This window comes from Lytechinus pictus, chromosome 2, assembly GCF_037042905.1.
Source record: "Lytechinus pictus isolate F3 Inbred chromosome 2, Lp3.0, whole genome shotgun sequence".
Lineage (NCBI taxonomy): Eukaryota > Metazoa > Echinodermata > Echinoidea > Temnopleuroida > Toxopneustidae > Lytechinus > Lytechinus pictus.
Window position 1 is genome coordinate 28,685,812 of NC_087246.1, and position 25,176 is coordinate 28,710,987.

General features: G+C 36.0%; 2 protein-coding genes across 2 annotated transcripts in view; both read left to right on the forward strand.

The window, feature by feature from the left end:
* The window catches only part of LOC129281904 (fibrillin-1-like), a 130,840-nt gene that overhangs the window by 21,741 nt on the left and 83,923 nt on the right, over positions 1 to 25,176 (forward strand). Inside the window, exons 9-27 of the mRNA XM_064095588.1 lie at positions 2,585 to 2,704; positions 3,173 to 3,292; positions 8,642 to 8,758; positions 12,122 to 12,235; positions 14,603 to 14,725; positions 15,358 to 15,474; positions 15,804 to 15,926; positions 16,544 to 16,660; positions 17,143 to 17,277; positions 17,918 to 18,034; positions 18,363 to 18,485; positions 19,159 to 19,275; positions 19,761 to 19,895; positions 20,565 to 20,681; positions 21,167 to 21,301; positions 21,976 to 22,092; positions 22,577 to 22,711; positions 23,381 to 23,497; positions 23,983 to 24,117. Coding sequence (XP_063951658.1) covers positions 2,585 to 2,704; positions 3,173 to 3,292; positions 8,642 to 8,758; positions 12,122 to 12,235; positions 14,603 to 14,725; positions 15,358 to 15,474; positions 15,804 to 15,926; positions 16,544 to 16,660; positions 17,143 to 17,277; positions 17,918 to 18,034; positions 18,363 to 18,485; positions 19,159 to 19,275; positions 19,761 to 19,895; positions 20,565 to 20,681; positions 21,167 to 21,301; positions 21,976 to 22,092; positions 22,577 to 22,711; positions 23,381 to 23,497; positions 23,983 to 24,117 — 2,334 coding nt within the window. The remainder of the gene's footprint in view (positions 1 to 2,584; positions 2,705 to 3,172; positions 3,293 to 8,641; positions 8,759 to 12,121; positions 12,236 to 14,602; positions 14,726 to 15,357; positions 15,475 to 15,803; positions 15,927 to 16,543; positions 16,661 to 17,142; positions 17,278 to 17,917; positions 18,035 to 18,362; positions 18,486 to 19,158; positions 19,276 to 19,760; positions 19,896 to 20,564; positions 20,682 to 21,166; positions 21,302 to 21,975; positions 22,093 to 22,576; positions 22,712 to 23,380; positions 23,498 to 23,982; positions 24,118 to 25,176) is intronic.
* LOC129281937 (notch homolog 2 N-terminal-like protein R) lies at positions 683 to 2,381 on the forward strand. Its single transcript, XM_054917864.2, has 3 exons — positions 683 to 749; positions 1,753 to 1,872; positions 2,236 to 2,381. Exons 1-3 carry the CDS (start codon positions 683 to 685, stop codon positions 2,379 to 2,381), a joined length of 333 nt encoding a protein of 110 aa, XP_054773839.2.

Below are 25,176 nucleotides of genomic sequence, written 5' to 3' on the forward strand. Positions count from 1 at the left end.
GCTGAAATTCACTTCCGAACACCATTTTGGATAAACTAACAAGATGAATAGAAGCATATGGACCCTTTATGATAGAAGTAAACAAAATGAGGTATAGACTGAATTCTGATGGAAGCAAAAGAATTTTCGAGAGCCGAAACACGTGCGAAAAACTTCCTCTGTCAAACTGCGCACTAGTGATGCGCACTGGATTGGCCCGAATCTGAGGAGAAACAGCATTGGAATGAAGGTCGTCTAAACGCTGATTCTGTGATATTGTGATTCATGTTTGTGTTTTAAATCATGATTCAAATCATGATTCAAATCATGATTCTGGCTTGAGGTCGCATAAACGCAGCCGAAGTTGCACTAGGCGTTCTGGCGGAGGGACTACCTCCTCTGATTTTTCAAGAATGAAAAAAAAATTAAATAGAATAAATATTTTTTTTTTCAATCCACTTATTATGAGCATAAGAGCATAATTATGATGAGCATTATGGTTGGCATCATCTTTTAGATCGGCTTGCGCCACCCATTTATCAAAATGTCCTTGTGCTGCCCGTGATTACGCAATCAACACATATACTCACAGTCACCGATACCAAAATTTGTCGACGTGTTTTATCTGAGAATGATTATTATATTTTGTATACTACATCTGTGTGCTAATAACACATGTGAGAATGGAGCAACATGTGTTCCAATGCCTAACTATATGAACTACTCGTGTGAATGTGTGATCGGATTCTCGGGAGAGAGATGTGAAACAGGTTGGTTATTTCATATCAAATAATTTTCTCCATCCATTTCCAATCAAGAATGGATAATTTAATTAATCATGTTAACATATCATGTTCCTCTTGCAATGTGTATGATGCAGAGAATCTATAATCTCCAACAATCACTTTAAATCTACTCAAATTTACTTATTTTCTTTTAATATTGTGTTTCCTTCTACACCAACATCAATAGTTCCAATATTTCAAGTTTTATTTCAGTTTGGCTATTGCTTTTTCATACTTTCCCTCTTTCATTATCTTTTACATGTTTCCATATGTCATGGTAAATATATTTTTAAAGCGAACAAGACTGCAAAAAGGACTGCCAAGGCAGCGAATAAAACCCGATGATCCTTCTTATACAATTAACAATAAATGTCAGATGTAAAAGTATGATTATACTGGATTGTCAGAGGTAATTGGGCTGAACAAGGAATCGATTCTGAACAAGATACATTTATCAATTTGTAAAGACATCAAACTTCTATTTGTTATATATATTTTATTTTGTATATGAATTGAAGTTGTCAATAAAAACTACTTGATACAAAAAAATACAGCGCTTGCATGACTTTTACCGCTTTACTATATCTTTACACACAAATAGATCAATGTGTTAACAGCAACTGTGAAAACGGGGCTTTTCTGATTTTTTTTCATAGAAAAAAGAAATAACTATATATTTACCAAAAAAAAAAAATGTATTTGTGATTGTAACATCATACGTTTAAAGGATTGCTGTGGTATCGGTAATTAATTGCATTCCTTCTTGTGTCAAATTTGAAAAATTGTCACTCGGGATTCGTCATTAAAAAAAGTATCCATATATGATTAACTTACCAAATCAGGACCCCCCCCCCCCCTATAACATTTTAGAAGAAAGTTGGATCTTTCTTTCTCTATTGTCAAAAGTGTTAGAACTGTGTTTATTCTTCTGTAACCTCATTAGTGTTCTACTTTTAACATATATATCACTGTGTCTCTAATCTTGTAGAAATAGATTCCTGTGATAGTAATAGCTGTCAAAATGGCGCTACATGTAACCCTGTAAACGGTTCTTCTACTAACTACACATGTCAATGTCCGACTGGATACACGGGCGATTACTGCAATATAACGGATTCGTACTTTATTACTTGTCTCATGTTCACTTATATTTGTTTATTTTTCAAGATTTTTGTAGGACATTCAAGGGCAACATCATCAATTCAATCATCTTAGAAAGAGACCTTTACAATAGTTTTTTTTCCCCTTTTTCATTAGGACTGTAGATAAGTATATCTTGGTGTTGAAAGTGCGTACCTTTTTAACAAACCAACATTTCAGAAGAAAACATGACATCACACCCTCATTTCTATAACAAAACTGCTGGTTATTATAAAAAATATGCACACAGTTCTCGGTATAATTTAGTTTTAAATACCTCTTACAACCAAGTGCAGTAACAACTTTGATTTCCACATTCACTATGTTCATGTGGAAATATATCCCTGTGCTAATAACCCGTGTGAGAATGGAGCAACATGTGTTCCAATGCCTAACTCTATGAACTACTCGTGTGAATGTGTGATCGGATTCTCGGGAGAGATTACTGACGAACATCGTACGATTTGTGTTGGATAATTAGAGAGCAAAAGACAAGCCATACTTAGGCCATACGAATAACGTGCGACGCCTTTGTGTCCCGATGATACTAGGAGTTCAGTTCAATATACCTTGCCCCCCCCCCCTACTGTTAATAAGCTTGTTTGTAGTCATTGCCAATGCCTCGGTATGCATTCTTACATTTTTTCTTACATAATTTTTTTATAACCTTCTATAAATAGGCCCTTGTGTTAGTAATAGCTGTCAAAATGGCGCTACATGTAACGCTGTAAATGGTTCTTCTACTAACTACACATGTCAATGTCCGACTGGATTCACCGGAGATTATTGTGATACTATGGGTTTGTATAGTCGTTCTTATATTCACTTTCCTCATTTTTACAAATTGTTATGTCACTAACACACTGGTGAGACTGACTCCAGACCGACTAAATATAAGTGTTTTTTCCAAAGACACACCGCTGGAAGGTTTGGAGTCGGTTTCACTGGACTGCGTACTAATTAAGGATTGATTTGGCTAAGTCGTTTAACAATAACAGGAATTAATGCCAATTGTTTCATTGCATTTGCTAGTCATATGCCTACATTTCATCACTCTCTATATTTAATTTCTAATACATTCTGTCCATTTGGCTTAGGATATTTATTGCATATAATACATGTATTTAGAAAGTGTTAGGGCTTATTGGGATAACGACAAGAATACCAAACGAATTTAATTTTGTACTGCTCTATTATAATGTGTGTATTTAACAGTTCCCATTGCATAACTTATCATGCTTTTACATTTCTGTCATATGTTCATGTAGAAATAGATCTGTGTGCTAATAACACATGTGAAAACGGAGCAACATGTGTTCCGATGCCTAACTCTATGAACTACTCGTGCCGTTGCATAAGTGGATTTTTTGGAGAGCGATGTGAAACGGGTTAGTATTTTTAATAGGAAACGTTTAGGCAATTGGGTACTTTTAGGAGGTAAAGAGTTGGAGAGGATTATTTTGTGGATTAAAAAGCCTTGTCCCTGGTACTAAATTTAGTTTACTTCCGAATTCCTCCACTAGGATGTATTACTCGGTGTTCATGAGAGTGGTGGTATTATTTTTAAGTTTTGGCTTTGGGATTAGGGAGGGCCTTTTTTAACTTTTGAAGACTTCGGTGCTTTTTAACTTGTCACTTTCCCATGTGAGTTTGTTCCAATGGGCAATTTTGGCAGTAAAGCACGAGTCTGCCATCTGCGTCGTGTAGATTAAGGTAGAGTTAACCTGTATTGCTCGCCGTGAGAGTGTCACAATCTTGTTGCTTTCTTTGAGACGTATTCAGGTAAATCATGGTTGGTTATTTCATGACTAAATTATGATTTGCTTTTGGAATCAGGTACTCATGATTCGATGAACAAATATTTGAGGTATTCACAAGGTTAAGATTTGAGTATATTTAAGTGAATTTACCTCATGTGACAGTCAACGAATGCTAAGTCAACGCGGTGGCTTTTATTCATCATATATACACAGATACCCTCGACACCAGAGCACATGACAACCTTCCTCGAGAAGAACGCCAGGCTCTCTCATCACTCAAAAACAGGTCCGACATCATCATCAAGCCTGCAGACGAAGGATCAGCCGTCGTTGTTATGGACCGCCAGCAGTACATCGATGAAGCCATGAAACATCTCAATAATCGATCTCACTATGCACTCCTCGATTCTGACCCTACTTGTAATTTCTCCCTACAGATCCAATCGACACTGAATGACATGAAAGACCACAAGCATCTCTCCGAGAAGGCCCACAAATTTCTCTCCCCTACTAATGCTAAACCTGCCCGCTTCTATCTCCTCCCGAAGATCCACAAACCTGGCAACCCCAGTCGACCCATCCTCTCAGGAAATGGTTCCTCAACAGAGAACATCTCCCTTTTTGTTGATTACCACATTAAGCCCCTTGTCTCACGTGCACCCTCTTACATCCACGCGGCATCCACGACACTCCAGACTTTCTCAGGAAACTAAATGACATCAAGGACCAGATACCCGAGACTGCGATCATCGGCACTTTCGATGTTTCTTCACTGTACACCAGCATTCCCCACGACGAAGGTATCCAAGCATCATGTGAAGCCTTGGCCGCCAGTGGCCATTCCAGTCCCCCCATACGCGATATCAAATCTCTGAAGTCTCATGTACTAACAAAAAACAACTTCACATCCATGGGCAAGCACTACCTACAGATATTCGGTACATCAATGGGCACCCGGATGGCTCCTTCATTCGCCTGTCTCTTCATGACCAAGCTGGAACAGCAGATGTTAGATTCTGCCCCCTGTCGCCCATGGATTTGGTGGCGTTACATAGACGACATTTTCTTCATCTGGACTAGGGATGAAGATAGCCTCCATACATTCATTGACCACATCAATTCCTTCCACAGGACCATCAAATTCACTTCTGATTTCTCCCAACAGGAAACCCACTTCCTTGATGTCACAGTCCAGAAAAAGTATAACGTTATCACCACTACCCTATACTCTAAACCCACAGATACCCACCAGTACCTCCACTCATCCAGCTGCCACCCCCGTCACTGCAAAACCGGCATCGCTTACAGTCAAGCCCTCAGACTTCGCCGTATCTGCTCCGAGGACCCTGATTTTTCCTTCCATGCCAGGAATTTGCAGAAACATCTCTGTGCCAGGGGCCATGGGGCCAGGGCAGTCCAACTGGCAATTAACAAAGTTCGTTCTCTCCCCAGATCTGAAGTTCTCAAACCAAAAAGTGACAAGGAGACTACCGACAGAATACCGCTTGTGACCACCTTCCATCCCAATCTACCCCCTCTCCGCAAAATCCTGTGTGATAACCACCACATTTTACACACTTCTGATCGTCTCCAACAGGCCGTTCCCGATACTCCCCTTCTAGCATACCGACGCACACCGAATCTCAGGGACCTCATTGTTCGTGCTGAAGTGCCCTCCCTCACTAACCATTCTTCTCCCATACAGCATGGCACCTTCAAATGCACCAGCAACAGGTGCATCATATGTGAAATACTCCTTCACGAGGGCGACACTTTCACCAGCAACTCTACCAGCCTGTCTCACCAAATCAAGGGCAACATCACATGCACTACCACTAATGTTGTATATCTCATCACTTGCAGAGTTTGTAGGGTACAATACATAGGGGAAACCAAGACCCACTCAAGAAACGATTCTACGGGCACAGATCCACCGTCAACACAGCAAAGCTGGACACTCCAGTTGGCCGCCATTTTAACCTCCCCAACCACTCCATCACTGACATGATGCTACAGGGCATCGAATCTTTAGGTACCCGTCCTGACTCAGTCCGTACTAGCAGAGAGAAGCTCTGGATGAGACGACTTCGCACCACCCAACCTCATGGCCTGAACATCCAAGAGGGGAACGACTGATTATTCTTTCCTATCCACTTTCAATTTATATACACATATAATTTTTCCCCTCAGCTCTTTTGAATAGTTACATTATAGTTTCTTCCTCTACTTTCCTCCCATATCTCATACAAGCTCAGCTCCAATTTTTCCTTCCTTATTCAGGCGATATAATAATTATTATATATATATTTTTTCTCCACTCACCTCTTTTAGATTTACCACATTTGCTTATTTACATGTATACTATGGTTTCTTCATAATACACCCCCTCTCTTCTATATTTGCTTTTACCTTTTAGGCAATTTGCTTCCTCTTTTTCACATATACAGTTTTTTTTTTCCTACTATATAGTCTTATGTTTTTTTTCCCGTCACACCTAGCGGATTACAATATCAGTTACACCATATGTGTATTTATATTTTTTCATATACATTTCCTTTTTGGATATATTTATATACATATCACTTATAGATACATATTTACACTTACCTTCTTCTCTTAGTTTGTTTAATGCTTTATCATATATACTTATATGTCTTTTGCACATTATCAGTTGTTCCCCATTCCTTTCCCTTTTTTCCCCCACTCTTATGCACCAGTTTATTATGCCTTTCTTTGTAACCTGTTTGACCCACCTCTCACTAATTCTCTTGTTATTCATCCCTCTATCACTGTTTGTTCCAGATCCTGTTTGATGTTGCCTGCCTCATTATCTTAATCCCTCTTGGCTTGAGGTCTTTTACTGGCCTTACTTACACTAACTTCCCTTTGTGTCTGCCTACTCCTTTTCTTTCATCCCCTTCACTAACCTGATTGGTCTTACACTAACTTCCCTTTGTGTCTGCCTACTCCTTTTCTTTCATCCCCTTCACTAACCTGATTGGTCTTCTCTACTCACTAAGACCCCTTTTGTCTCCTTGTTTCTAGTGTTGCTGTAGCTTGTTTGTGGTCTATATTATGGTTGTTCCACTGTATATGTTTGTCATTTTGCCTCCGACGAAGATTCTGCTAGGATCGAAAGCTTATGCCCCTTTTTGACTTTCTAATTTACTCCATTGGTTCTCTTGTATTAGATAAGCAGTTTTCAGCAGCTTCTTTTTGCCATCATATATACTAATTAGTTAGTCTAAACAGTGCACTGTTAAAAAAAACACCGTGATTTTACAGAAAAAAGAAGATTTTGCAGAAAGCAATAACAACAGAATCATTCTGTAAATTCATAAAACAGGAATTTTTCTGCAATTTAACAGAACAGGTCTCTTTAAAAGGGGGAAAAGGGTGTTTTATTCAAGGAAATTTGTAAGATTCCAAATACCAATTTCCTGTAAGATTACGCAATCTAGTAATATTACAGATGTTCTCGAGACTCTGCTGCAGGAATTTTTATTTTAAGGATAAATTTTTTAACAGTGTGGGTCAGATGCATAAAAAGTAGCAGTTGCTTCAAGCACATTGAACTTTGGCCATGTTGGGGGTATTTTTTAATTTCTATCGTTACTTTGAAAGTTTATGAATCTGGTATCAAGAATCATTGAACACCCTGCCTGAGTTTTAGGTCACATGAACAAGGTCAGAGGTCATTTACGGTCAATAAACTTAGATTATGTTAGGGAATCAAAACGAGATATCATACTTGTAACTGTGAAAGTATATGGATATAGTTCATGAAACCTGGACATAACAGTAATCAAGCATCAGTGTATATCCTGCGTGATTTTCAGGTCACATGACCAAGGTCAATGTACTTTGGCCGTGTTGGGGGTATTTGTTGAATTGCCATTATAACATGAGGGTAATCAAGTATCACTGATCGTCTTGCACAAGTCTTTGGTCACATGGTCAAGGTCAAATGTCATTTAGGGTCAGTGAACATAGTATTTTTTATCATATGAATGGTGTTTTTGTGAATGATAATTCTATAGTCGTTTTCAAAGTCAGCACTGCTGCTATATTGTATTGCGTAATGCAGGCGAGACTGCAAGAGGCGCTCCACTTGTTAAGGCAACCGCACACCTCAGTTACGACTGCTTGCGATCCGATTTTGGAACAAATCGCATTTTGCTCATTTTCTGAAAATATTAATGGAACATATCATTTTATCTCAGGTTAAAATTGATTGAAAGAATACTGATATAACCATTTTGAAAGATTGCAAGCCTTTATTTTGGAATAAAGGCCAAATTAGTTTCAAATCGTAGCCAATCATACGACTGCTATGACGTCATTACGACTAGATATTAAATTCGCTTTTATTCTAAGAAGGATGATATCATAGTCACAGATTTGAACATAGGTATGCGTAAGAATATTTAAAACATTACACAGTAAGATATTCCAATTCTGAATACTAGCATCAAATTCTACAACATTTTATTCTGAAATCGGGTCGCAGACCAATCGTAAGGTGTGCGGTCGCCTTTTTGCATACGGACTCAAGCAAAAGTCGAGCAAAACAATTGCTACTTTTTATGCATCTGACCCAGTATCAGAAAGGAGAAACCACCTAAAAACAATGAGTCTCGGCGCTTTTCAGTTTTTAGTGTTCACAAATGATGTTAATCATGGTAGTAATAGGTGAATGGGTACCCGGCAGGAGTAATTCCTTGCATGCACTGAGCGCCGGTGATGGTAGCTCGGGGTAATAATAGCAGCGCTTTGTATCCTCTGGCAAAAAGCGCTTTATAAATCGTAGCTATCATTATTATTATTATTATTAATACTAAGCATATCATATTAGTGGCGACGACGATGATGATGAATATTTAATACCACTATCATTATGAATAGGATTTCATCATCATAATCATCATCTTTGCCATAAGAGTTTAATGATTTTCCAATGTTTCTACTTCTTGATAGATATATGTGTAAATCTTGAGGACCTTTGTGTCAATGGAACCTGTGAAGTAATTCCGGATGGTGCCGGTGCAGTCCGATGTAACTGTTTCGAAGGTTTTTCTGGGACCATATGCAACAGTAATTAGAATTCCGCTTATTTTGGACTTGATTAGATTGTTTTCTGTTCAAAACCTAATACTTCACAATAATTTGTTGTTGTTCTTGTTGCTTATGTTGCTATTTGAGGGAAAATGTTCGAAGCTATGGTAATAAGAGAAAGAATAAAAATCTTGTTTAATTTCACGTTGAATGTCGGGAAGATATTAAAATAATAAACGTGCTTTAGTTCTAAATAAATTTTCGGCAATGGTAACAACAATTAAATGATACGCGTGCTTAATTCTAAATGGTTGTTCGGTTAGTCCTATTCACATTATAAACGGAATAGGCCGAAATGCAATCTAAATGGGCCGAAATGATAATTCGTTGCATAATTCGCCATGATGGAATTACAACTGTGAAATTCTTGACTGATATCTGAGAATGTGCAAACGACTCCAGTCTGTTTTTAGTTGTGAAAAATGTTGTCACGATCGTAAATTAGTAAGTGTATCTATTACACACCTACAAGAGAAGTGTCAGGAACAGAATGCTGATCTCTACTCAAATAACGTCGATCTCATCAAGGCTTTTGAGAGGGTCTCTAGAGAATCATGGCGAAGTATTGATGCCCCAAAAAGTTCATCGCCATCGTACAAAAGCTTTATGATAGCATGATGGCAAGACCCGAGGACAACGGCGTGACCTCCGATCCATTCCATGTCTCCAACGGTGTGAAATAAAGTTTGTGTCCTTGCACCCACCTTTTCAGCCTCATGTTCTTAGCCATGCCAACAGATGCATTCAGCAATGTAAACCCAGGCACCGTCATCAGGTTCAGGACTAACTGCTCTGTCTTCAACCTTGTGAGGCTTCAAGCAAAAACCCAAGTCTCGACTGATACTATCAACGACTTCCTGTGCCCTCAACTGACATGCAGCATAGTGTTGACAAGTTGAGGCCTGCGGTAACTTTTGCCTTACCACAAGCACAAAGAAGACCCTGGTATTGCATCAACCAGTTCTCGGAAGGCCATAATGTTGAACCTTACCTAACTCTAAATGGACAACGCCTAAACGTGGGGGACAAGTTCACCTAACTCGGCAGCACACTCTCCAGAAATTTCATTGACGATGAAGTCAACGCCAGACTTGCTAAGGCAAGTGCCTCCTTTGACAGACTGTCCAAGAACTCTTGGTTCAGGAGAGGAATCACGACAGTGACCAAGATGAAGGTATATAGGGCCATGATCTTCTCTACATTGATGTATGGCTGTTGTGAAACATGTAGAGTATGCCAGAAAGTAATAATATGTTCTCATCCAGTAATGATCTTATTCAGTTGGACTTGCTTAAATTCCTATCCCTATCCAGACCGATATCATAAGAGGCTTGGTCAGTCAGTGTTTCGAAATAAACACGGTAATCTGGTGGTGTTTCATAAAAGAACTTGACGGATGATTTATCCGACAAAGTATGCCGTATCCAACAGTTGCCATCGTGACCATAGAAACTGTGCTTCGCAGCTTATCAGAATCAGGGAAAATTGTCCAGCTAATCGGACCACTTGCTAGAAGACAAATGTTGATGAAACGCTCTTCAGTTCTGAGTACAATCAGCAAAGTCCAACTAGGTCTAGTCCTTTATTAGGGATGATCAGAAAAAAATATATTAAGGGGACATAGCGTTTGAATTGATGAACGTTCAAATCCATCGCGAATTCACGAGACGAATATGTGACCAGGCCTCGTGCACCACTCGTACCGGCATTGAAGAGACATTTGCCACATTTCGCAATCCTCACGGACGCTTATATTAGGGTCCCCTAACACAAATAATCATACACTTGATTTTTAAGATTGATTGTACATTATAGTCAATAGAATCAAACGTAGAGAACTGCTCTACAATCAATGCTAAGCTTTGTGTTACAGGGGGGTTACAGGCCCTACAGATCTGCTTTTCGTGTGCAAAATTCTTTCCCGCGACACCCGCACATACATGCATGTACATTACGACTGATAGCTGGAGATATTCAAAATGCAGGACCTAAAATAGATTATGACATGGATAAGAAAGTGGTTTTTCAAACAAATCGAGTACATATTGAGTGAGGAAAAAGTTACTGAATTAAGGCTTAGATATAGATCATTACAGTCCATCGAATCGATATTGCATTTAATGTGGATTATTGGTGGATCTCTGGCAATTGATTCCATGGGTCAAATCACCTCTCCATCCGAAACCATTCGCATGCGTTGATTATGTACACAGCATGTATACGTGCGGGTTTTTTTCTTTTGTTTACTCCTACACGAACGATATGCCTCTAGCACACAATGTAATGGGCATCATGCTTTACTTTCCCCAGAAATGGGGGATTAGATTCGAATTCTCGGGGGGACCACTTCCATTGATGAGTGGATACCAGGCACGACCATGCGGTTTCGAAAAGCACCCTAAACAAGGGAAGCAAGGTTTTTCCAGATTATGAAAATGCATCTCTTAACAAGTATTTAGCTTGTGAAACCTACAAGTATTGAAAACATATCATCCTTTTTCAGTATTTTAAACATCGTTTTTGACACCCTTATAACGTTTCATAGGCCTATACGTAACGTACTTGCCCCCTTATTCCCTTTTTACGCGTGGTCGCGCCTGGTATCCACTCTTCAATGGAATTTGGCCCCCCGGGCGGCCTCTCGAGCTCTGGGAGGAACCAAATGTGGCTTTGGAAAGTCGCCCTAAATCGGATATATCGCTGTTACCATAGTAGCAACCAGAATTTTGCACACGAAACGCAGATTGAATGTTTCCGTTCCAGATGCGAAACGAAAAAAAAATCTCATGTCACACAATTTGCATTGCGGGACAGAGTTTTACGAGCATGACGACGGGCCCAAAAGTCTCTTCCAAAATCAACTACCGTCGCAAATAAGCATTCGCGTTCTCCAACGAAACGTCGGGATTGTCAATGCTTTCACAAAGAATCAAAGTCATGTTTTAAATGTGCCCAAGCTATGATCATATCGATCTGCACATATTGCTCAGAACTGACCTAACACATTATGAGTTAATGTGAAAACGAATTTGTTACGCTACTAATGTCAATTCAAACCAAGATAGATTTTCCTGTCGGCTCATTTAGATTGTTATTGGCTGATTACGAATAAATGTGAAAGGGCTATACATGTTGATATTTTATCAAACAACAAACATCAGAGCATAGGTTATGATATGTCATAATTGGTAGATTAGAAGAGCGAATTGATACCTACCGATTACATATGAGTCTTACAAACGAAAAAGAAATATCGCCTTTCTTAAACCTTGCAAATGAGCCTTTGTCACGTGATTATAAATCAATCGGTGACGTATGTTAATCTTCTCTTGCGAAATATAGTCTCATCCTGTGACGAGAATGAGTGTTCAAATGGAGCTACATGTAACCCTGGTACATTCCCTGAGTACTCATGCACTTGTCCACAAGGATTCATGGGAGATTTCTGTGATCAAGGTATGTTTCTTCTAAAAAAACACATTTATTTTCGGCAAGTAAAACAGACTTATCAATTAGTTTGTGACTTTGAGTTTCTCGATGTACAATATCGCTCAAAAACATATGCTTTTTGTGTTTTAGAGCTATTTGAAATGTTTGGGGTTTTTTTTCAACCGACTTCGCAATTTCCTTTAATACATTTATAGAAACAAATTTATGTGCCAATAGCACATGCGAGAATGGAGCAACATGCGTCCCAATGACTAATTTTATGAACTATTCGAGTGCTTGTGTGGATGGTATCACTGGAGAACGATGTGAAATAAGTTGGTATTTTCGTTGAAATATGTAAGCTGTTCTCTTTATATATTTTCTGATAGCGCTGTTAATAGATCCAAATCCTCTTGAGGTCATCATAACTGTGAACATGTTATCTTTGTTATTTTTTGAAAGTCTTTTAGATATTTCACAATGCAGTGTTGGCCTGTTCACTTTATTACTTTTTGCAATGGTGCCCTGGCCTGCAGTATAATACACATTCCATATGAAGATACAGAATATATAACAATAAGGAAACCTTGTAAACAGACAACTACAATAATTTATTAACGATGTAGGGACTTTATCCAAATATAAAATGAGAAAGTTATATGCAATCATTAAAAAAATGCAATGAGCATGGCGTCTTTTCCAATATTGATTTTTCTTTAAGTTATAGGTCATACCAATTACATCGCTTAGTACCATTGACAGTTTATGTTACCATGGTTACATAAAGTAATTACAATTCAAACCCGGGATTCAAACGCCTAGGTTGTCGGTGACCTACCATTATAACCTAAATTACTATGTTTTCTTTGCATATCAAGATAAACAAATTTTAGGGAGACAATTGATATTGTGTGAGTGTAAAAGTTTTTTGCTCAGTTCCTAAATCCATGAACTACTTTGATCGATTTTTTTCCCGAATGGTGTTGATTATCAGCTTGCTATCCCGGTTTAGTATAACAATGAAAAATACACATTGGCATATTCTTCAAGAGTGGAACAAATCAGCTTTAATACTGCACACCGTATAAAACATTTCAGCTCTTGAAACAGTAGACTCGAACACAAATGATTCAGTTAATCAAGTCAGCCACTGACTATGTAAGTTTTACAGTAGATCCTTCGACCGGTCTTCATCGAATCGTATTTCAGTCATCTTATCTTCAAAGATTTGTTGACATCTTATCACATCTTATTTATCTCTATATCTTTATGACCAATCTTCGTTTCGTTCCACCCCCAAAATATTACACTCACATAAACAAATAGGCTATAACAACAATGCACGTTATTATATATTCCAAACGAATCACATTCATTAATAAAAATATCATTTTCAACCAAATTAAGCAACAACTTTGCTTTCCATCCTGGCATATAGTTATCGCGCGTGAGAAGAGAATAACATGCATTCCAACGCGTATCTTTTTGAACTACTTATGTGATAGTGTGAGATTTTTCGTGAGATCTATGTGAAATAAGTTTGAATTTGCAGTAGAAACATGCACACACACATATCCATACTACCTCATGTTCATGCACCCCCATGTTAAGAAACTTACCCACACACATATTTAATATCATGGACAATCCACCGTTTTTTCACCCATTTATATACCACCTCGCACACACATTTACCAACAGGATTTCTTGAGAAAGTTGTATTGAATGGCAAACTTTCATTCAGAAGAAATTACATTAAAATTGCCTTGTAATTATGCGTATCATTACACACACACACACACACACACACACACACACATATATATATATATATATATATATATATATATGTGAAAGGAATGGATGAAGATAACAATGGTAGCCGTAGCTTAAATCAAGGTTCCCCAGAGCTATCTGCCCTTTGGAAAAATTGGCAAAGAAATCATCCATTTCTTTCACAAAATATTTAAATAAAAGAGTTGCCAAAGCTGTTGTACATGTATAATTTCACACATTTATATATATATATATATATGTAGTCCCATGTATATAATTTTTGTATGGTTCTGATCCTCCTATAAGGAAATGCTTGAGAAAAACAAATAATTATGAGCCCGTTTTGTGTTTTTGAACTTCCATATGAGTTTTGATAGAAAATATTGATCCAGATTTGAAATGGAGCCATTTGTAATTTTTAGAAAATGTCAGTTTTTTGGAATCGCTCATTAACATTTCAACTGCAAGACATGCGGTGGTATTATTGTCATATTGATTTGACCATCAGATACGTCAATCAGTATTTAAGCATAAATCTTGTCGATATCCTTTAGATGGTATTTGCTGACGGTACCAAGCCTCATTTCTGTCATATTTTTTTTTTATCTATCGTCATAGAAATAGGCCCATGTGATAACAATACCTGTCAAAATGGCGCTACTTGTAACCCTGTAAACGGTTCTTCTACTAACTACACATGTCAATGTCCTATTGGATTTACCGGAGAATATTGTGAAACTGGTTTGTATAACTACTTCCCACACATTCACTTTTATTCATGGTGTATTATTAACTTGAATATTTCATTTAGATGATCATGATGACAGGTATTATTTTCATTTTCCTTTAACAACGAATTATCGCTAAATCTCTACATTTATATCAAATCATTAGATTTTGTTGTTAATCAGTCATCGATCGTTCAGTATGGGTATGTTAACTATCTGTTAGCTATTTGTCATCTTAGTAGTAGGTTTAGTTAGAACAACAATCATCATAAATGTAAAAAAAGATAATTTTGCAATGCCTCTAGTATATGCAGCTATGGATTTGAAAAATTATTCTTGCCAGGGATTGTTTTAATCTTACCCTCTGTTTTAGTAAAAATAGATGTCCATGTATTAATATCTTGAAGTAACGTAAGGTCTTACGCCTAGCTCTATTTCAACCTAATACAAAAATGTCAGCAATCCTTTAAACCGATCCATTTCATCAACGAATAAATTCCATCTCTAATATTGTCCTTTCAGTTCCCTACTCACATCAAATGATGTGAAACGACAATGAACAAGTATTTCTTAGATATAATGAAAAGAAAAGAAATACACGCTCAAATATATACGTTAAAATAATTAATAATGTATTTGCGACAGCCTTAGATCCCTGTGACGGGAATAACTGTTCTAATGGTGCGACCTGTAACCCTGATACTTTCCCAAACTACAACTGTACTTGTCCTCCTGGATACACGGGGGAGTTTTGTGACGAAGGTATGTCAAGTTTTGTTGATAATTTTTTACAAAAAAATATGCATTTGTGATTATAATATCATACATCTAAAGGACTGCTTTGGGATTAGTAACTAATCGTTTTCCTTCTTGTGTCAGATTGGAGAAATTTGTCACTCGGGATTTGTCATTGTTAAAGAGGTATCCACATAATTATGATTAACTGACCAAAACAGGACCACCAACCCATACAATTTTCAAAGAAAGTAGGGTCTTTCTTTTTCTGTTGTCAAAATTGTTAGAACTGTTTATATTGCTGTGCCCTCATTGATCTTACATAATTTTATATCGCTGTGTCTTTAACCTTGTAGAAATAAACCCTTGTGATAAAAATACCTGTCAAAATGGCGCTACATGTAACCCTGTAAACGGTTATTCTACTAACTACACATGTCAATGTCCTATTAGATACACGGGAGAATATTGTGAAACTGGTTTGTATAACTACTTCCCACACATTCACCTTCATTCATAATATATTATGACCGTAAAATTGCATTAAGATGATCATGATAAATAGGTATCACTTCCCCTTTCCTGAAAATACGAATTATCACTTAATCTCTTAACTTATATCAAATCATTTGTTAGATTTAGTTGTTTTTCAGTCACCGATCGTACAACATGGGTATGTCTACTACCGGTTGGCTATTTGTTCTTTATATTAGTAGTGGTAGGTTTAGTTATGATTGCTTTTCAAAAATGTAGAAAATAACTTTGCTATGCCTCTAGTATGCAGTTTTAGAATTTCACAATCCTTCTTGCCAAGGCTTATTTGAATATTGCACTCTGTTTTTAATATCTTGGAGTAACATAAGTTCCAATGCCTAAAACTGTATTTAAATCTAAATTTCAGATTATTAATACATTAAAAAAAATTCGCTATCCTTCAAACCGACTTCAGTTGATCGAAGAATAAATTCAGTTTTCCATCCTTGGCCCTTTCAGTTCCCTTTTCTCTATAATATTCACATCAAATGGGAAACAAAAATTGACTAGAAATTTTTAAATGTAACTGCTGTTAACATGGTTAATAATGTATTTGCGACAGTCTTAGATCCCTGTGACGGGAATAACTGTTCTAATGGTGCTACCTGTAACCCTGGTACTTTCCCAAACTACAACTGTACTTGTCCTCCTGGATACACGGGGGAATTTTGTGAGGAAGGTAGGTTTATCATATTGCTTTTCAAAGACCCCCATCCCATATACACAAAGAAACGTGTTTCTTTAAATACTTAATAACAGGGTATTTATCATGATTATAAGAGGCACATTCACGTTGTTTTCCTATTTTAAGATGGAATGAAAAAGTTGAAGGCCCATATCAAAAGCTACACTTTCTATGTATATTCACACACAAACAAATAATCCATATACATTTCCATTGCAAGACGTCACCGTGTCATGCGGTGGTATTATTATGTTGATTTTATCATCAGATTCATTAATCAGATATTAAGCATAAATCTTGTCCATATCCTTTAACTTGTGCTTGCTCTCTTGTAGTATCAAGTCCCATTACTGTCATAATTTTTGTCTTAACGTCATATAAATAGACCCACCTGCGCTGATATTACGATGTCCCTACGATTCGTTTAAGGGATATACAATATAATATTCTTACATCATTTTGTTTTAACCTTGTAGAAATCGGGGTAGAAATAAACCCTTGTGATAACAATACCTGTCAAAATGGCGCTACTTGTAACCCTGTAAACGGTTCTTCTACTAACTACACATGTCAATGTCCTATTGGATTTACCGGAGGATATTGTGAAATTGGTTTGTATAACTACTTCCCACACATTCACTTTTATTCATGGTATATTATTAACTTGAATATTTCATTTAGGTGATCATGATGACAGGTATTATTTTCAATTTCCTCAACAACGAATTATCGCTAAATCTCTACATTTATATCAAATCATTAGATTTTGTTGTTAATCAGTCATCGATCGTTCAGTATGGTTATGTTAACTATCTCTTTGATATTTTGTCATCTTAGTAGTAGGTTTAGTTAGGATAAAAATAATGGACATAAATCTAAAAAAAGAAGATGAATTTGATATGCCTCTAGAATATGCAGCTATGGAATTAAAAAATATCCTTCTTGCCAGGGATTGTTTTAATCTTACCCTCTGTTTTAGTAAAAATAGATGTCCATGTATTAATATCTTGAAGTAACGTAAGGTCTTACGCCTAGCTCTATTTCAACCTAATACAAAAATGTCAGCCATCATTTAAACCGATCCATTTCATCAACGAATAAATTCCATCTCTAATATTGTCCTTTCAGTTCCCTACTCACATCAAATGATGTGAAACGACAATGAACAAGTATTTCTTAGATATAATGAAAAGAAAAGAAATACACGCTCAAATATATACGTTAAAATGATTAATAATGTATTTGCGACAGCCTTAGATCCCTGTGACGGGAATAACTGTTCTAATGGTGCGACCTGTAACCCTGGTACTTTCCCAAACTACAACTGTACTTGTCCTCCTGGATTCACGGGGGAGTTATGTGACGAAGGTATGTCATGTTATTTTGATAATCTTTACAAAAATATATGCATTTGTGATTATAATATCATACATCTAAAGGATTGATGTGGTATCGGTAACTAATCGTTTCCCTTCTTGTGTCAGATTAGAGAAAATTTGTCACTCGGGATTTGTCATTGTTAAAGAGGTATCCACATAATTATGATCAACTGACCAAAACAGGACCACCAACCCATTAAATTTTCGAAGAAAGTAGGGTCTTTCTTTCTCTATAATTGTCAAAATTGTTAGAACTGTTTATATTGCTGTGCCCTCATTGATCTTACATAGATATCACTGTGTCTTTAACCTTGTAGAAATAAACCCTTGTGACAACAATACCTGTCAAAATGGCGCTACATGTAACCCTGTAAACGGTTCTTCTACTAACTACACATGTCAATGTCCTATTGGATACACGGGAGAATATTGTGAAACTGGTTTGTATAACTACTTCCCACACATTAACTTTCATTCATGATAAATTATTACCGTAAAATTACATTAAGATGATCATGATAAATAGGTATCACTTCCCCTTTCCTGAAAATACGAATTATCACTTAATCTCTAAACTTATATCAAATCATTTATTAGATTTAGTTGTTTTTTAGTCACCGATCGTACAATATGGGTATGTCCACTACCGGTTGGCTATTTGTTCTTTATATTAGTAGTGGTAGGTTTAGTTATGATTGCTTTTCAAAAATGTAGAAAATAACTTTGCTATGCCTCTAGTATGCAGTTTTAGAATTTCACAATCCTTCTTGCCAAGGCTAATTTGAATATTGCACTCTGTTTTAATATCTTGGAGTAACATAAGTTCCAATGCCTAAAACTGTATTTAAATCTAAATTTTAGATTATTAATACATTAAAAAAATTAGCTATCCTTCAAACCGACTTCAGTTGATCGAAGAATAAATTCAGTTTTCCATCCTTTGCCCTTTCAGTTCCCTTTTTTAAAAATAATATTCACATCAAATGGGAAACAAAAATTGACTAGAAATGTTTAGATGTAACTGCTGTTGTTATCTTTTCGGATTTTTTTCATGAAACAAGTAAATAATACAGACTAAAAGAGTTAACATGGTTAATAATGTATTTGCGACAGTCTTAGATCCCTGTGACGGGAATAACTGTTCTAATGGTGCTACCTGTAACCCTGGTACTTTCCCAAACTACAACTGTACTTGTCCTCCTGGATACACGGGGGAGTTTTGTGAGGAAGGTAGGTTTATCATATTGCTTTTCAAAGACCCCCACCCCATATACACAAAGAAACGTGTTTCTTTAAATACTTAATAACAGGGTATTTATCATGATTATAAGAGGCACATTCACGTTGTTTTCCTATTTTAAGATGGAATGAAAAAGTTGAAGGCCGATATCAAACGCTACACTTTCTATGTACACTCACACACAAACAAATAATCCATATACATTTCCATTGCAAGACGTCACCTTGTCATGCGGTGGTATTATTATGAAGTTGATTTTATCATCAGATACATTTATCAGAAATTAAGCATAAATCTTGTCCATATCATTTAAATTGTACTTGCTCTCATGTAGTATCAAGTCTCATTACTGTCATAATTTTTGTCTTAACGTCATATAAATAGACCCACCTGCGCTGATAGTACGATGTCCCTACGATTCGTTTAAGGGATATACAATATAATATTCTTACATCATTTTGTTTTAACCTTGTAGAAATCGGGGTAGATATAAACCCTTGTGATAACAATACCTGTCAAAATGGCGCTACTTGTAACCCTGTAAACGGTTCTTCTACTAACTACACATGTCAATGTCCTATTGGATACTCGGGAGAATATTGTGAAACTGGTTTGTATAACTACTTCCCACACATTAACTTTCATTCATGATATATTATTACCGTAAAATTGCATTAAGATGATCATGATAAATAGGTATCACTTCCCCTTTCCTGAAAATACGAATTATCACTTAATCTCTTAACTTATATCAAATCATTTGTTAGATTTAGTTGTTTTTCAGTCACCGATCGTACAACATGGGTATGTCTACTACCGGTTGGCTATTTGTTCTTTATATTAGTAGTGGTAGGTTTAGTTATGATTGCTTTTCAAAAATGTAGAAAATAACTTTGCTATGCCTCTAGTATGCAGTTTTAGAATTTCACAATCCTTCTTGCCGAGGCTAATTTATATATTGCACTCTGTTTTAATATCTTGGAGTAACATTAGTTCCAATGCCTAAAACTGTATTTAAATCTAAATTTTAGAATATTAATACATTAAAAAATTCGCTATCCTTCAAACCGACTTCAGTTGATCGAAGAATAAATTCAGTTTTCCATCCTTGGCCCTTTCAGTTCCCTTTTCTTTTTAATATTCACATCAAATGGGAAACAAAAATTGACTAGAAATTTTTAAATGTAACTGCTGTTGTTATCTTTTCGGATTTTTTCATGAAAAAAGTAAATAATACAGACTAAAAGAGTTAACATGGTTAATAATGTATTTGCGACAGTCTTAGATCCCTGTGACGGGAATAACTGTTCTAATGGTGCTACCTGTAACCCTGGTACTTTCCCAAACTACAACTGTACTTGTCCTCCTGGATACACGGGGGAGTTTTGTGAAGAAGGTAGGTTTATCATATTGCTTTTCAAAGACCCCCACCCCATATACACAAAAAAACGTGTTTCTTTAAATTCTTAATAACAGGGTATTTATCATGATTATAAGAGGCACATTCACGTTGTTTTCCTATTTTAAGATGGAATGAAAAAGTTGAAGGCCGATATCAAACGCTACACTTTCTATGTACATTCACACACAAACAAATAATCCATATATATTTCCATTGCAAGACGTCACCTTGTCATGCGGTGGTAGTATTATCATGTTGATTTTATCATCAGAAACCTTAATCAGAAATTAAGCATAAATCTTGTCCATATCCTTTAAATTGTACTTGCTCTCTTGTAGTATCAAGTCTCATTACTGTCATAATTTTTGTCTTAACGTCATATAAATAGACCCCCCTGCGCTGATAGTACGATGTCCCTACGATTCGTTTAAGGGATATACAATATAATATTCTTACATCATTTTGTTTTAACCTTGTAGAAATCGGGGTAGATATAAACCCTTGTGATAACAATACCTGTCAAAATGGCGCTACTTGTAACCCTGTAAACGGTTCTTCTACTAACTACACATGTCAATGTCCTATTGGATACTCGGGAGAATATTGTGAAACTGGTTTGTATAACTACTTCCCACACATTAACTTTCATTCATGATATATTATTACCGTAAAATTGCATTAAGATGATCATGATAAATAGGTATCACTTCCCCTTTCCTGAAAATACGAATTATCACGTAATCTCTAAACTTATATCAAATCATTTATTAGATTTAGTTGTTTTTTAGTCACCGATCGTACAATATGGGTATGTCCACTACCGGTTGGCTATTTGTTCTTTATATTAGTAGTGGTAGGTTTAGTTATGATTGCTTTTCAAAAATGTAGAAAATAACTTTGCTATGCCTCTACTCTAGTATGCAGTTTTAGAATTTCACAATCCTTCTTGCCAAGGCTAATTTATATATTGCACTCTGTTTTAATATCTTGGAATAACATTAGTTCCAATGCCTAAAACTGTATTTAAATCTAAATTTTAGAATATTAATACATTAAAAAATTCGCTATCCTTCAAACCGACTTCAGTTGATCGAAGAATAAATTCAGTTTTCCATCCTTGGCCCTTTCAGTTCCCTTTTCTTTTTAATATTCACATCAAATGGGAAACAAAAATTGACTAGAAATTTTTTAATGTAACTGCTGTTGTTATCTTTTCGGATTTTTTCATGAAAAAAGTAAATAATACAGACTAAAAGAGTTAACATGGTTAATAATGTATTTGCGACAGTCTTAGATCCCTGTGACGGGAATAACTGTTCTAATGGTGCTACCTGTAACCCTGGTACTTTCCCAAACTACAACTGTACTTGTCCTCCTGGATACACGGGGGAGTTTTGTGAAGAAGGTAGGTTTATCATATTGCTTTTCAAAGACCCCCACCCCATATACACAAAAAAACGTGTTTCTTTAAATTCTTAATAACAGGGTATTTATCATGATTATAAGAGGCACATTCACGTTGTTTTCCTATTTTAAGATGGAATGAAAAAGTTGAAGGCCGATATCAAACGCTACACTTTCTATGTACATTCACACACAAACAAATAATCCATATATATTTCCATTGCAAGACGTCACCTTGTCATGCGGTGGTAGTATTATCATGTTGATTTTATCATCAGAAACCTTAATAAGAAATTAAGCATAAATCTTGTCCATATCCTTTAAATTGTACTTGCTCTCTTGTAGTATCAAGTCTCATTACTGTCATAATTTTTGTCTTAACGTCATATAAATAGACCCCCTGCGCTGATAGTACGATGTCCCTACGATTCGTTTAAGGGATATACAATATAATATTCTTACATCGTTTTGTTTTAACCTTGTAGAAATCGGGGTAGATATAAACCCTTGTGATAACAATACCTGTCAAAATGGCGCTACTTGTAACCCTGTAAACGGTTCTTCTACTAACTACACATGTCAATGTCCTATTGGATACTCGGGAGAATATTGTGAAACTGGTTTGTATAACTACTTCCCACACATTAACTTTCATTCATGATATATTATTACCGTAAAATTGCATTAAGATGATCATGATAAATAGGTATCACTTCCCCTTTCCTGAAAATACGAATTATCACGTAATCTCTAAACTTATATCAAATCATTTATTAGATTTAGTTGTTTTTTAGTCACCGATCGTACAATATGGGTATGTCCACTACCGGTTGGCTATTTGTTCTTTATATTAGTAGTGGTAGGTTTAGTTATGATTGCTTTTCAAAAATGTAGAAAATAACTTTGCTATGCCTCTAGTATGCAGTTTTAGAATTTCACAATCCTTCTTCCCAAGGCTAATTTATATATTGCACTCTGTTTTAATATCTTGGAGTAACATTAGTTCCAATGCCTAAAACTGTATTTAAATCTAAATTTTAGAATATTAATACATTAAAAAATTCGCTATCCTTCAAACCGACTTCAGTTGATCGAAGAATAAATTCAGTTTTCCATTCTTGGCCCTTTCAGTTCCCTTTTCTTTTTAATATTCACATCAAATGGGAAACAAAAATTGACTAGAAATTTTTAAATGTAACTGCTGTTGTTATCTTTTCGGATTTTTTCATGAAAAAAGTAAATAATACAGACTAAAAGAGTTAACATGGTTAATAATGTATTTGCGACAGTCTTAGATCCCTGTGACGGGAATAACTGTTCTAATGGTGCTACCTGTAACCCTGGTACTTTCCCAAACTACAACTGTACTTGTCCTCCTGGATACACGGGGGAGTTTTGTGAGGAAGGTAGGTTTATCATATTGCTTTTCAAAGACCCCCACCCCATATACACAAAAAAACGTGTTTCTTTTAATTCTTAATAACAGGGTATTTATCATGATTATAAGAGGCACATTCACGTTGTTTTCCTATTTTAAGATGGAATGAAAAAGTTGAAGGCCGATATCAAACGCTACACTTTCTATGTACATTCACACACAAACAAATAATCCATATACATTTCCATTGCAAGACGTCACCTTGTCATGCGGTGGTAGTATTATCATGTTGATTTTATCATCAGAAACATTAATCAGAAATTAAGCATAAATCTTGTCCATATCCTTTAAATTGTACTTGCTCTCTTGTAGTATCAAGTCTCATTACTGTCATAATTTTTGTCTTAACGTCATATAAATAGACCCCCCTGCGCTGATAGTACGATGTCCCTACGATTCGTTGAAGGGATATACAATATAATATTCTTACATCATTTTGTTTTAACCTTGTAGAAATCGGGGTAGATATAAACCCTTGTGATAACAATACCTGTCAAAATGGCGCTACTTGTAACCCTGTAAACGGTTCTTCTGCTAACTACACATGTCAATGTCCTATTGGATACTCGGGAGAATATTGTGAAACTGGTTTGTATAACTACTTCCCACACATTAACTTTCATTCATGATATATTATTACCGTAAAATTGCATTAAGATGATCATGATAAATAGGTATCACTTCCCCTTTCCTGAAAATACGAATTATCACGTAATCTCTAAACTTATATCAAATCATTTATTAGATTTAGTTGTTTTTTAGTCACCGATCGTACAATATGGGTATGTCCACTACCGGTTGGCTATTTGTTCTTTATATTAGTAGTGGTAGGTTTAGTTATGATTGCTTTTCAAAAATGTAGAAAATAACTTTGCTATGCCTCTAGTATGCAGTTTTAGAATTTCACAATCCTTCTTGCCAAGGCTAATTTATATATTGCACTCTGTTTTAATATCTTGGAGTAACATTAGTTCCAATGCCTAAAACTGTATTTAAATCTAAATTTTAGATTATTAATACATTAAAAAATTCGCTATCCTTCAAACCGACTTCAGTTGATCCAATAATAAATTCAGTTTTCCATCCTTGGCCCTTTCAGTTCCCTTTTCTTTTTAATATTCACATCAAATGGGAAACAAAAATTGACTAGAAATTTTTAAATGTAACTGCTGTTGTTATATTTTCGGATTTTTTCATGAAAAAAAGTAAATAATACAGACTAAAAGAGTTAACATGGTTAATAATGTATTTGCGACAGTCTTTGATCCCTGTGACGGGAATAACTGTTCTAATGGTGCTACCTGTAACCCTGGTACTTTCCCAAACTACAACTGTACTTGTCCTCCTGGATACACGGGGGAGTTTTGTGAGGAAGATAGGTTTATCATATTGCTTTTCAAAGACCCCCATCCCATATACACAAAGAAACGTGTTTCTTTAAATACTTAATAACAGGGTATTTATCATGATTATAAGAGGCACATTCACGTTGTTTTCCTATTTTAAGATGGAATGAAAAAGTTGAAGGCCGATATCAAACGCTACACTTTCTATATACATTCACACACAATCAAATAATCCATATACATTTCCATTGCAAGACGTCACCTTGTCATGCGGTGGTATTATTATCATGTTGATTTTATC